The 12,907-nt window shown below is 37.6% G+C and overlaps 2 protein-coding genes across 4 annotated transcripts; both read left to right on the plus strand.

Annotated features, from left to right (window-relative positions):
* Positions 1–379: 379 nt before the first annotated feature.
* On the plus strand, positions 380–4,896 carry LOC113282467 (probable UDP-N-acetylglucosamine--peptide N-acetylglucosaminyltransferase SEC). 3 transcript variants are annotated; one of them, XM_026531478.1, is made up of 12 exons: positions 382–609; positions 911–1,124; positions 1,278–1,494; positions 1,633–1,725; positions 1,817–1,918; positions 2,189–2,356; positions 2,468–2,556; positions 2,906–3,027; positions 3,159–3,340; positions 3,496–3,780; positions 4,072–4,219; positions 4,336–4,896. In XM_026531478.1, exons 4-12 carry the CDS (start codon positions 1,657–1,659, stop codon positions 4,719–4,721), a joined length of 1,551 nt encoding a protein of 516 aa, XP_026387263.1. In that variant the 5' UTR covers positions 382–609; positions 911–1,124; positions 1,278–1,494; positions 1,633–1,656; the 3' UTR covers positions 4,722–4,896. The 3 variants fall into 3 exon arrangements, with proteins under 3 accessions (XP_026387261.1, XP_026387263.1, XP_026387262.1); XM_026531476.1 differs by lacking the exon at positions 911–1,124 and having other exon boundaries at positions 380–609; XM_026531477.1 differs by lacking the exon at positions 382–609 and having other exon boundaries at positions 623–1,124.
* Positions 4,897–5,464: 568 nt separating this feature from the next.
* Positions 5,465–6,345, plus strand: LOC113282468 (photosystem II core complex proteins psbY, chloroplastic-like). Its single transcript, XM_026531479.1, has one exon. The coding sequence runs from the start codon at positions 5,587–5,589 to the stop codon at positions 6,208–6,210; it is 624 nt and encodes a 207-aa protein (XP_026387264.1). The 5' UTR covers positions 5,465–5,586; the 3' UTR covers positions 6,211–6,345.
* The last annotated feature ends 6,562 nt before the right edge of the window (positions 6,346–12,907 follow it).

Below are 12,907 nucleotides of genomic sequence, written 5' to 3' on the forward strand. Positions count from 1 at the left end.
CACCACGACACATGCCCATTCCACGAAAGGGGTGACCTATAGGCTGGATTAAAGTGTAGGGGCACCTATGTATGGGCGTAATTGTCACCGCATTGAATACTGATAGTCAAATAGAGCCGCCATAAGGAAAGGGCTATTGCCGGGTCAGTGTCGATAGAGTGGGCCAACGAGGACGTTGGTTCTGGAAGCGTGGTGGGATGTTGGGACCTTAGTCCCACGTTAGTAGATGAGGCTTAATTGGGTAGTTTATAAATCAATCAGATCCCTCAAATTGAGCTTCACTCCCTCAAATTGAGCTTTACTCATAGGCTTACGACGAGTTGGGTCGGTACCCTAACAGTCCAAGTGGTCGAAACTCGATCGAAACTCGAAACATGTACACTTCACTTTCTCCATCTTTCTTCTTTTTCTTCTTATCCCCAGAAAAGAAATCCACGGCTTTCAACAAAGCCTAGCTCAGTTCAGTACTCAAACAAGAATTTAAATGATTAAAATGAATATCTACTCATCTAATAAAGTCGTCATAGCTGATCTCAATATTGATCCTCCTGAAAGTGATGCTGAAGATTGTCTTGTTATATCTCCTCATTCCCCTCTTGGTTCCGCAAGGTTTTCCTTCTACCCCTCTTACCCCAAACTTGGGTTCTCGAATGAATTTTTTGTGTTTAGGGTTCTTATTTTTGTTGTGATGGTTTTGATTTTTTCAGTCTTACATAAAAAAAGAGAAGAGGCACATATGTAATCTTTTTGGTCATATTTGTTTGAGAAATGATCAAATTGGAGGCATCTTTATTAAGTTTTGAAAACTAGCATTTGACAATTGGGCCAATCTAAAACTTTGATTTAGATATAGTAATGCAACTTTAGTGATACCCCTAAATTAATCATAGTGTGGGTGGTGGTGTGGTAGCATGCCTGGTGTTGGTGGTGTGAGGCTGTTGGTGTAGTAGCATATGGTGGTGGTGGTGGCAAAAGTTGTCATCAATAAGTACACAGTGGAAGTAACGATTGCACTATAGGCATTTGCTTTCTGCTACTTGTATTTTTTGCCCATCGACTGTATTGAGCAATATACTAAATCGTGCAGCTCCTGAAGAGTTAAGCATATCGAGTTTTCCGTCTTGGTATGTGATGCTTCATTGTTCTGTTCTTGTGTTGTAGATCATGTGTACGGATACAGTTAACCTAAACGGTTTAGCTTATCTGGGAAATGACATTTAACATTTCGTGTTTATTTTTCTTGAAGATGTTTATATGTAAATTTTTGTATGTTACAGGATTGTTAATGATGAGAGCAGTACTCGAGGGAAAATCAACTTAAGTAATAAAGAGATTGACCTTACAGAAGAAGGTAAAAAGTTAAGTAAGTTGGGGAGAAGTCGTTCAAGAAATAAGGGTGAATTGCCACTTGATTGTGGAACTGAGGTAGATGCTGATCAACAATCTCAAGGGATTCCTTCATCCCGTGAAGACAAAGTTAGCAGCCTTAAGACTGTGAGTTGCAACCACCTAAATCATGAAATTTATTTATTTTGTTTATTAGCTCTTTTGAAACCTTGTTTGTTATATGTTTCTATGTGTGGCTTTATTTGGTCTAATATAAGTCTCGACTGACGTATTGCACTCTCACAGGGATTGGTACATGTTGCAAGAAGGATGCCCAGGAATGCCCATGCTCAATTTGTATTAGGCTTAATGTATCAGAGGTTGGGTCAACCACAGAAGGTAGTTATTCAGCTCATCCAACTGCTTACTTCAAATTTTTGAAATGAATACCGTTAAAGTTTACATTATAACTCAGTCTAAACTTTTATAGGCAGTCTCGGCGTATGAGAACGCAGAAGATATCCTACTCCGCGTTGAGGAAGAGATCAACAGGCCTGAGCTTCTCTCTTTAGTTCAGATTCACCATGCACAGGTACTTTTTTACTCCAGTCAGCACACAAAGGTTAATTCTTTATTAATGTATTTATCTTAGCACTAGCACACACAAAATAGGAAACCATCTAGAGCATTATGTGAGAGTCATAAGTGTCATCAAGACACCTGGAGTAGACACATGTATCAGTAAGTGTAATTTGCATGTAAATTGGGTCGGAGGCTGCGATGTAGCCAAATTTAGTACATCACAGTAGCCAAACATATTAATAGTAGCCATTCCTTAGTATATGCTACTTCACCTGTGTAGTGCCTTCTGCTAGGAAGTTCAGGTGATGCTAATTCAGAGAAAGAACTTGAAGTCGAAGAGCTTGAGGAAATCCTTTGCAAGTTGAAGGAGTCAGTGCAGGGAGACGCTAGACAAGCATCTATCTGGAATACTCTTGGGTTAATACTCCTTAAAACTGGTCGCCTACAGGTATATGTACTTCCTGTTAGCTTTTTGTTGTCTGTCTACACCTGTGCTTTTTCATTCTGTTTCAATGATGACCTTGTTATCTTAGAATTAATGTAGTTGAATGTTCTCCAGAGTGCTATTTCTGTTTTATCATCACTGTTGGATATTGCCCCAGATTACCTGGACGCACTTGCAAACCTTGGATATGCATGCCTTCAAAGGTGAGGTGTTCCCGGCTTTTCCTTTTGTTTACAGATGCTTCAAGATCATAATCTTCAGTTTATCTTATTTTTCTCCTTCTATATCGATGAAAGTCGAATTCTGTTTCCGAAGATGAGTAGTTCGAAGAATTACTAAAATCGTCTCCTTCATAATTGAAAGTTTATACACTTCGACACACTCGGTAGTTAAATATGAAGGGTACTAGATGATGGAATTTACTATGGCCTTCTTAGCTGGTTAACAAGTCAAAGCAGAGAGAAGTTGTAACATTCTTAAATAATAAGTTTCTTAATTCTCATTTATAGCTTTTATACTATCACTTATGCTTTATACTATTACATTTTCTAGTGGTAATTTGGAGCTCGCTGCAATCTTTTCTCAAGATTTAGTTTTAAAAGATCAAAACCATCCGGCAGCTTTAACCAATTACGCGGCTAGTCTTATGTGTAAAGATGGTTCAATCGTCGCAGGTATGAGACTGAAGCACCTATATCATTACTTTCGTTGTTTTCGTCTTGGACTGCTGCATCTTGTTAATTTCAAAGAAGTTTGTGCCATGAGGAAAATACTCAATCCAAGTACACCTTGCCGCCCCTTTCAGGTGCTGGGGCTAAAGCGGGTGAAGGACCTCCTAGACATCAAGTTGAAGCTGCAAATGTCGCAAAGCAGTGTTTGTTAGCAGCTGTTAAAGCTTATTCGAAAACTGCAGATGTATGGTTGAATCTTGCTAGTGCGTACGATATCGCTGGTGACTACAGAAGTGCTGGCAAGTGCTTGGAGAAGGTGCTTATTATATTAAAGCTATGTACTATATATAAGACCGTATACTGGATTAAGTTAAATGGGCCATAAGTTTAGCTGATGAATGATCACAGCGAACGAATATGTGACATATATAATCCTATTGGATATACTGTTTTGCGCTCATTGTTTTGCAGGCAGCGAAACTTGATCCTGGTATCATGTCTACTCGATATGCCTTGGCCCTTCACCGTATAAAAGATGCAGAGAGATCTCAAGATCTTACAGAACAGCTATCATGGGCTGGGAATGAAATGGCTTCAATTCTTAGAGAAGGTGATTCCGCAATAATTGAGCCTCATATAGCATGGACAGGGCTAGCTATGGTTCACAGGGCACAACACGAGATTGCTGCATCTTTTGAATTTGGGCACAAAAATTTGAAAGAGGTGGAACAGCTGGCACTTTACACTTTGAAGCAGGTATATTTCTATGAGTTTTATAAGCTAATCGACTAAATTATGTTCTTACAGATCATATACTTAGAACCAAGCTTCTAGTTCTTGCCAGAAGTTTCAGTACCTTTTATGTAATCATTTTTTGCCTACAACCCACTGTGAGAATACTTTTGTCCTTTACCAAAATAGGTTGAGTGCAAAACTGAAACTTTTGTTCTTTCTCTGCTTGTGTTTTTATACAAAGATTTAAAGCTTTCCAGTGCGCGCGACAGTGGTGTTAGATTGTCATATACTTGCATATATTATTTGGTGCAGGCAATAGAAGAGAACCCAGATGATGGTGTGCAGTGGCACCAGCTTGGCCTTCATAGCCTCTGCACTTTGCAGTTCAAGGCATCACAGAAATTCCTCAAGGCAGCAATTGCACGCCGAAAAGAATGCAGCTACGCTTGGTCAAACCTTGGTATATATAACTTCCTATCTTATCTTAGTTTTTGTCCCCTCGCATTTGAAATGTGTTTGTGAATCTTTTTATCTGACGGTGTTAGCTTTCACAAATTTATAAATGAATTATGCCAGGTGTATCCCTGCAATTAACTGAGGATCCATCACAGGCTGAAGAAGTATATAAAAGGGCACTGTCATTTGCTACACCACAGCAGGCGCATGCAACATTTTCCAACCTTGGCAATCTCTATCGACAGCAAAAGCTGCATGAACGTGCAAAAGCAATGTTCGCGAAGTCACTAGAACTGCAACCTGGGTATGCCCCAGCTTACAACAATCTAGGTCTTGTGTTTATTGCTGAATGTAGCTGGGATGATGCAAAAATCTGTTTTCAGAAGGCATTGGAGGCAGATTCTTTACTTGATGCCGCCAAGTCTAACTTGATGAAAGCAGTGTCTATGTCTCGAGTTTATGCAGCCTTTTCTACATCTTTGCTTCAAGATATTTGTCCCTTCTGATGTTTAGCATGTTTGTTGTTCTATTACCGTCTGTAAAGTGGGGAGTGTACACCAATGATCAAGTCAAAAACGAAAAGTAGGATAATCGATTAGGGATTTGTGTGCATTATGTATTCTCTTGATTTAATCTAATTCAAAACGTAAATGCTGATCTTCTGCAGTGTTTTTGAAATCATGGGTTGTCTGTTTCCGGCCCTGCTTGACATTCTGCGATTTTTTTGCAGATATGCCATACAAATACAGACAGTTTATAGACGGCTTAATAGTGGCCTTGCCAAGGAAATATAAGCAAATTCTTGCATGAATAGAAAAATTGTAGCAAGCCCAGTACTTGGTCAGATTCATTTTGTGACGTCGAACTTTATGCAGCTGAGTCCTCACATGACCCAATGGAGTTATGATGTAGGGTTTTGGTTACATGGTGGAACCCTATGATTGTCAACAAGCTGTTCTAATTGGAATTGGGCATCCACATTAGAAACCTTAATTAATCACTTTGATTGCTGACAGGTTTTTGGGCAACTTTTAAGAACAGTTTTCACTATTTTTTTAATTTTTTTTAATCATTTACCTCTTGTTTTGCATAATACTCCACTGGTGGAAGTGATAAGGAAAAATGAGTCTTAGTGGATGTGGATGGTTATGAGGCTCATATCACACCGGGTGATACACTCTGGATAAGAGAAGAATCTGAAACACAATCCCATTGGTTACCACTCACCTTTCTTTGGTCTCAAATCTCTTTATTCCAATTTTCCCAGTCACTCATTCAAACTCATCCAAACTACACAAAATTCTCTCATTTGTTCAGAGTTTTCATCAGAGTAACTTTCACATTCATTACGAAGAAAACTATCATAAAGAAATGGCAGCAACCATATCAACAATGGCGATGCTCAACGCCAAATGTTTGAACATCAACAACTCGCACAACAAAATCAACCTTTCAAGAAAGCCCATCTCTCTTTTATCCCTTCAAAACCTCCCTAAAGGTCTCACCATCTCAAACTCATCATCGTCAGAGGACAAATCCAACTTTTTTTCATCTACTTTAACCGGAACCGCTATTGCCGGTGCAATCTTTTCGACCTTAAGTACATGTGACGCAGCCTTTGCCGCACAACAAATCGCACAAATTGCTGAAGGAGATAACCGCGGGATCGCTCTTTTACTACCCATAGTTCCAGCAATCCTTTGGGTGCTTTACAACATACTTCAACCAGCTCTTAACCAGCTAAACAAAATGAGGAGTTCAAACAATGGTGTGATTGTGGGGCTTGGTCTTGGTGCACTAGCAACTGCTTCAAGCTGTTTCCAAACGCCATCTGCATCTGCTATCGAAATCTCTACCCTTGCTCAAGCAACCGCGGAAAACGACAACAGGGGTTCGCTTTTGCTGTTTGTTCTTGCCCCAGCTGTTCTTTGGGTTCTTTACAACATTCTTCAACCAGCTTTGAACCAACTGAACAAAATGAGGCAGTCTGATTAAATAAGATGAAGGATTTGGGTTTGCTCAATGATTTTTTCTTGTTCTTGTCTTCTTTGTTGTTTGAATGATTTATGTATAACAACATAGCCGAAGGTGACTTATATATATGAATATATGTGCTTTTTCCGTAGTATATATTATTTGTTTTTGAAATCTGGTAGCTCTAGGTGTTAGGGTTCTAAACCAAAACAACTCAAACAAAGAACCGAAGAACTAGAACCCTAAGATAAAATCCTTTCTTACGGGATTAGCCACCTCTACTTTGTAAACAATAAATAAAACTTAGTTTTGTATTAATTGAACGATCTTTACAAACTCAGGATTGAAGTGTTAATAGCTAACTAAACTTGTTTTACAAGTGATACTGAATTTAAGAAGCCAAATAAATAAGGAAACTAACTAAGCTAAAATAGAGTTTAAGTAAATAAGGGAAGCTAGTCTCTTGAGATGTTGGCACCGCAATATCCCACCCTGCTCAAAAATTGCTTGTCCTCAAGCATCAAAATCAGGAAAACGAAGTAGTGACTCATCAACATCTTCCCAAGTAATTTCCTCAGTTGGATGATCCTTCCATTTGATCAACCATTTAGTACCTGCATGAGTTTATTTTTTTAACATTTTGCGTTCCAAAGTTGCATCAGGTTCTCATTTGTCATAATAATAGTAACTGGCATATTTGTATCAACCAGAATTGAAGAACCGAGTTTCAACTTTAGCTGTGAAACATGAAACACTGGATGAATACAGCTTGTATTAGGTAAATCCAACATATGAGCAACAACTCTAATCTTCCCCAAAACACGAAAAGGTCCATAATATTTAGGAGAGAGTTTAGAATAAGCTTGAGTGGCTACTGTGCTTTGTCTGTAAGGTTGTAAACGAAGAAAAACCAAGTCATTTACTTCAAAATGTCGTTCAGTACGATTTGAATCAGCATAATTCTTCATTCTTACTTGAGCAGCTTGCAAATGTGATTTCAAAAGTCTCAGAGTATGATCTCTTGCTCTTAGAGTAGCATCAACAGAATTCACAGAGGTAGACCCTGGAAAATAAGAAGATATTGTTGGTGGTGAACGACTGTAAACTACTTGATATGGAGACATCTGGATTGCAGAATGAAAACTTGTATTATACCACCATTCTGCCCATGGTAACCATTTAGACCATTCACTAGGCTTATTTCCAGCAAAACATTTTAAGTAGCATTCTAAGGCTCTATTAGTGACCTATGTTTGCCCATCAGATTGAGGGTGATATGCAGAGCTACGACATAATTTAGTATTATGTAAAGCAAAATAAGCTTCTCAAAAATTGCTCATGAATATTGGATCACAATCACTGTCAATACTTCTTGGCATACCATGAAGGCGTACGATTTCGCGTACAAATAACTCAGCAACAGAACCAGCTGAATAAGGATGCTTAAGTGCTATAAAATGAGCATATTTATACAATCGATCCACTACCACAAGAATATAATTTTTGCGCTCTGAAGGAGGAAATCCATCAACAAAACCTATTGAAATGTCCAACCAAATATTAGCAGGTATTGGAAGAGGATTTAACAATCATGGTGGAACTATTGCCTCATATTTATTACGTTGGCACACATCACAATGAGAAATAAAATTCTTGACTGAAGTTTTCATACCTTTCGAGTAAAAACTTTGTTGCAAACGTTTGTAAGTTCGTAGATAACCAGAATGGCCACCTATAGGATTTGAACGAAACTGTTCAAGTAATTTATGGCACCAAGTGGAAGATGAAGGTACCACTATACGTCCTTTATAACGTAATGTACCATTTGTATATGAATAATCTAACTCGCAGCTGGGATTTTCACTTAACTGTTGAATCAAAGTACTCAAATCTGTGTCATTATGACATTCTTGGATGATGTCGGAAATACCAGAGAAAATTGGCGCAGAAAGAAGAAAAACAGACCCTGAAGTACGTGACAAAGCATCAGCTGCAATATTTTCCTTACCTTGATAGAAATTGATCTCATAATCATATCCTAAGAGCTTAGATAACCATTTCTGCTGTTCCATGGAGGATAATTTTTGATCTAAGAAATACTAGAGACTGCGATGGTCTGTATATATTTTGAAATGTCTTCCAAGTAAATATGACGCCATTTTTGTACTGCAGAAACAATTGCAAGCATCTCTTTATCATAAATAGAGAGATTTAAATTCTTTCCAGACAAAGGTTTGCTATAATATGCAATTGGCATTTTAGAAGCATAAGAACAACACCCAACCCATTGCCAGAAGCATCACATTCCAACACAAATTCTTTTAAAAAATATGGAAGTACTAAGACTGGTGTTTTTGTTAGAGTTTGTTGAAAGTAACTTGAAAGCAGCAGTGGCTTTGTCATTCCAGACAAAAGCATCTTTCTTAAGCAATTGAGTTAATGGAGCACTAAGTATACCAAAATCTTTAACAAACTTACGATGATATCCAGCTAACCCCAAAAACCCTCTTAGTTCTTTAACTGTAGTAGGAATTGGCCAAGACAATATAGATCGTATCTTGTTATTGTCAACCGAAACTCCTTCAGAATAAATTATATGGCCGAGATATCCAATAGATTTATGTGCAAAACTACACTTTGATTCCTTGACAACGAGTTTATGTGTTCGTTAAAGTTCGAACACTATAGATAAGTCTTTGAGATGATCAGCAAAACTTTTACTATAAATTAAAATATCATCAAAGAAAACAAGCACGAACATGCACAAATAAGGTATGAAAATAAGTATACCAAAATCTTTAACAAACTTACGATGATATCCAGCTAACCCCAAAAACCCTCTTAGTTCTTTAACTGTAATAGGAATTGGCCAAGACAATATAGATTGTATCTTGTTATTGTCAATTGAAACTCCTTCAGAAGAAATTATATGGCCGAGATATCCAATAGATTTCTGTGCAAAACTACACTTTGATTCCTTGACAACGAGTTTATGTGTTCGTTAAAGTTCGAACACTATAGATAAGTGTTTGAGATGATCAGCAAAACTTTTACTATAAATTAAAATATCATCAAAGAAAACAAGCACGAACATGCGCAAATAAGGTATGAAAATATGATTCATGAAGCTCTGAAAGGTAGCTTTTGAAAAAGCGGGGGTCTAACAACCACACCCAATATTTCGTTTAGGCAATCTGTATGGACTAACTCCGATATACTTCCAAGTGAATCAACTAGACAGTCAGACTCAATCAAGGAAAATACATCCAAGAGTTATATCTCAATTTCTCAAATCAATCTGCAATCGAACAGACATAAATCTGTGAGCGGATTAATACGAGAAATAACTTGAATGGTACCAAAGACCAATATCCAAGTGTCAATCAATTTCAATCAACAACCAAAGGTTGGATTCACCAATTGATTGAACTACGCACAACCTGTGATATTTCAATTATATAGAAAATATAATGCGGAAAAGAAATAACACATACACTAGAAATTTTGTTAACGAGGAAACCGTAAATGCAGAAAAACCCCGGGACCTAGTCTAGATTTGAACATCACACTGTATTAAGCCGCTACAGACTCTTGCCTACTACAAGTTAACTTCAGACTGGAATGTAGTTGAGCCCTAACCAATCTCACACTGATTAAGATACATTCGCATTCCTTACGCCTCTGAATCCCATCAGGACTCTACGCACTTGATTCCCTTAGCTGATCTCACCCACAACTAAGAGCTGCTACGAACCAAAGTGGAAGACTTGATAAACAAATCTGTCTCACACAGAAAAGTTTATTGAATAAATAAATTTGACTCCCACAGAAATACCTACGAGTTTTTTTTCCTTCTTTTGAGAAATCAAGGTGAACATGAACCAATTGATACACCTGTCTTATATTCCTGAAGAACAGCCTAACAATATCAATCACCTCACAATGATCTTAACCGTATGGTAGCGGAACAAGATATTGTGTAATCACAAATAATGAGACGAAGATGTTTGTGACTACTTTTTTATCTTACTTATCGGAGATTGAATCTAGAGAAAATATTAGTGAAGATAGTACTCAATGCGATAGAACAAAGTAAGATCAGAACACGCAACTACAGAGAAAATAGTTGGGTCTGGCTTCAGAATCCCAATGAAGTCTTTAAGTCGTTAACCTATAATGGTTTTAGACTAACCTAGGTTAAAGGAGAATCGACTAGTCGCAACTAGTATCACACACGAGGTATGTGGATTAGGTTTCACAGTTGCTAGAGTTCTCCCTTATATAGTCTTCAAATCAGGGTTGCAATCAATGCTACCTTGGTATCAAAGCATTCAATATTCACCGTTAGATGAAAACCTGGTTAGATTCAAGCTAATATCTTTCAACCGTTAGATTGAACTTAGCTTGTTACACCCAAATGAAATGTGCCTTCATTTAGATATGGGTAATCGTACCTAAACGTGTACACTTGGTTGGCTCAACAATTATTAACCGAAGTTAGCCATACGAACACTTTCATATCAACCTTGTTCATCTTTATCACAACTAGTTCAAATGACTCAAATGAAACTAGTTGTAGAGTTGTTCAATTGTTTATATTCTCGTAGAAGTATACAAGACACAATTGAAGCAAAATCGATTTTGATTCACTTGAATCAATTCATGAACATTATAGCCACAGTTTGCAAAAGATTGCATTTCTTATTATATAAATGTATTTGTTCACGAATAAACTGATTTTAGAACTTATCCCCCTCAGGTATGCAAATGGGTACGCATACTTAGAGTTCCAGACTTGGTATGTCCGCCAGTATGCGAATGGCTATGCCTTGGTCATGCCTTGGTCCCAGCACCCTGGTCAATATTTTTAATTATTTATTATTTTCTTCCCTATTTTGCATAGGTTCATCGTTTCGTTGTATTTTGAAATACTCGTTCGTGCGGTGACTGTTAGTGCATTGTCGTTGAATACACTTTCACCATATAAATCGGGGCTTACTTAGAGGTAGCTCAGATGCCCGGTTGTTGATTATTTATTACTAATTGTGGAATTCAGTGGAAAATAATTCACAAAACTGAGTAATAAGATGTTTATTATTAATTCATAGGATCAGCTGAGGATTCGACTACGAATTCAGAATAATAAAGTGAGCATTACCATTCCATGGGATCGTAGATTCGACCATAGAATCGGAGTAATTAAGTTTTATCTATTACCATTTATGAGACCAGTTGTGGATTCGATCATGAAATCGGAGTAATGAGATAATATAGTTATTGCTATTCTATGAGATCAAGCCGTGGATTCGATCATAGAATCAGAACAATTGTTTATTGCCATTCCATGGGACCAGTCGTGGATTCGACCATAGAATCGGAGCAATTGTTATTGCCATTCCATGGGACCAGTCGTGGATTCGACCATGGAATAGGAGCAATAATAGATTGTTATGGGAATTCAGTAGTGAATGTCATTGCAGAATTAATCTTAATTAGGAATAATTAACTTTGTGGATCTATACTAGCAGAGCAAGCTGTCTAGGAGCATTAATTATCCCGATATGAGCTTGTCGGTAAGTCATATCCTTTATACAGTCAGGGTAAACTCGTTGTTCGTTCCTGAAGACGTTATCGCTCTATACTAGTAGAGCAAGTTGTATAGGAGCCGTCCATCTCGTGATACTATATAGAAATAATCACTGAAAGTATTCAGTGTTCATGAGATATGTCGTTGTCCAGTCGTGAGACTACATATCTACATGTATTCTGAGAGAAAGTACTCCCCGTTGAGAATTCGACGAGAGACCCGTGTCTCAATACTCACGTATGATTGTTGGATCAGAGCTTCGTATAATTATGAGTTCACGATTTTATCCCTTATCAAAAATCCACCATTCGCCTTCATGGTGTTTTCATAAACCCATGAAAATAATATAAAATTAAGGAAAAATAGTGTGGGGCGTGACCATTGGCCAACCGGCCATGCCTTGGTCCCAGCCGGCCCCACACCTTATGGTTTCTTATTATTTTATTATTATTATTATTATTATTATTATTATTATTTCCCTGATTTCATGAAAATTTCTTCAAATCATGGTATTTTCAAAATACATAAAAAATAATAATATAAAATTAGTAAAACATGTGGGACCGGGCCCAGCCTGCCGGACATGCCTCAGCCGGTCCCACACGCCCATGTATTTTATTATTATTATTTTTAGGATTTTCTTCATCCCATGAAACTCCTTGGTTTCATGGTATTTCTCTCAAATTAGGAAAATCCATTCAAATCATGGAAAAATACATTAAAAAATAATAATATAAAATTAGGGAAACACGTGGGACCGGGCCCCAGCCGGTCGGCCATGCCTCATCCGGTACCACACGCCCATGTATTTTATTATTATTATTTTTAGGATTTCCTTCATCCCATGAAACTCCTTGATTTCATGGTATTTCTCTCAAATTAGGAAAATCCCTAACTCTTCAGGAGTTCTTTGTATTTGCTCACGTGAGCATATGGACACTACATGGTTGATCCACGGTCCCATGTAGTCGCTCCCTCTTTCATCTCATGGTTAAACTTCTGACGAACCATGAATTGATCATCAATTGATCAAATTAGGGTTTCTGAATCCAAGGATCATCATTCCAGATTCCAACCTTAATAATTTTACGACGACCTCATGGTCATTAACTTTATTAATTATGCTCGGTT

This window comes from Papaver somniferum, chromosome 5 (genome assembly GCF_003573695.1).
Source record: "Papaver somniferum cultivar HN1 chromosome 5, ASM357369v1, whole genome shotgun sequence".
NCBI classification, from domain to species: domain Eukaryota; kingdom Viridiplantae; phylum Streptophyta; class Magnoliopsida; order Ranunculales; family Papaveraceae; genus Papaver; species Papaver somniferum.

What these genes read in the sequence shown, in the direction of transcription:
- LOC113282468 (XM_026531479.1), top strand. Translation starts at nt 5,587, where the DNA reads ATGGCAGCAACCATATCAACAATGGCGATGCTCAACGCCAAATGTTTG.
- LOC113282467 (XM_026531476.1), top strand. Translation starts at nt 485, where the DNA reads ATGATTAAAATGAATATCTACTCATCTAATAAAGTCGTCATAGCTGAT. An exon ending in GGTTGGGTCAACCACAGAAG is followed by an intron (nt 1,726 to 1,816) that starts GTAGTTATTCAG and finishes AAACTTTTATAG; the next exon opens with GCAGTCTCGGCGTATGAGAA. An exon ending in AGATGGTTCAATCGTCGCAG is followed by an intron (nt 3,028 to 3,158) that starts GTATGAGACTGA and finishes CGCCCCTTTCAG; the next exon opens with GTGCTGGGGCTAAAGCGGGT.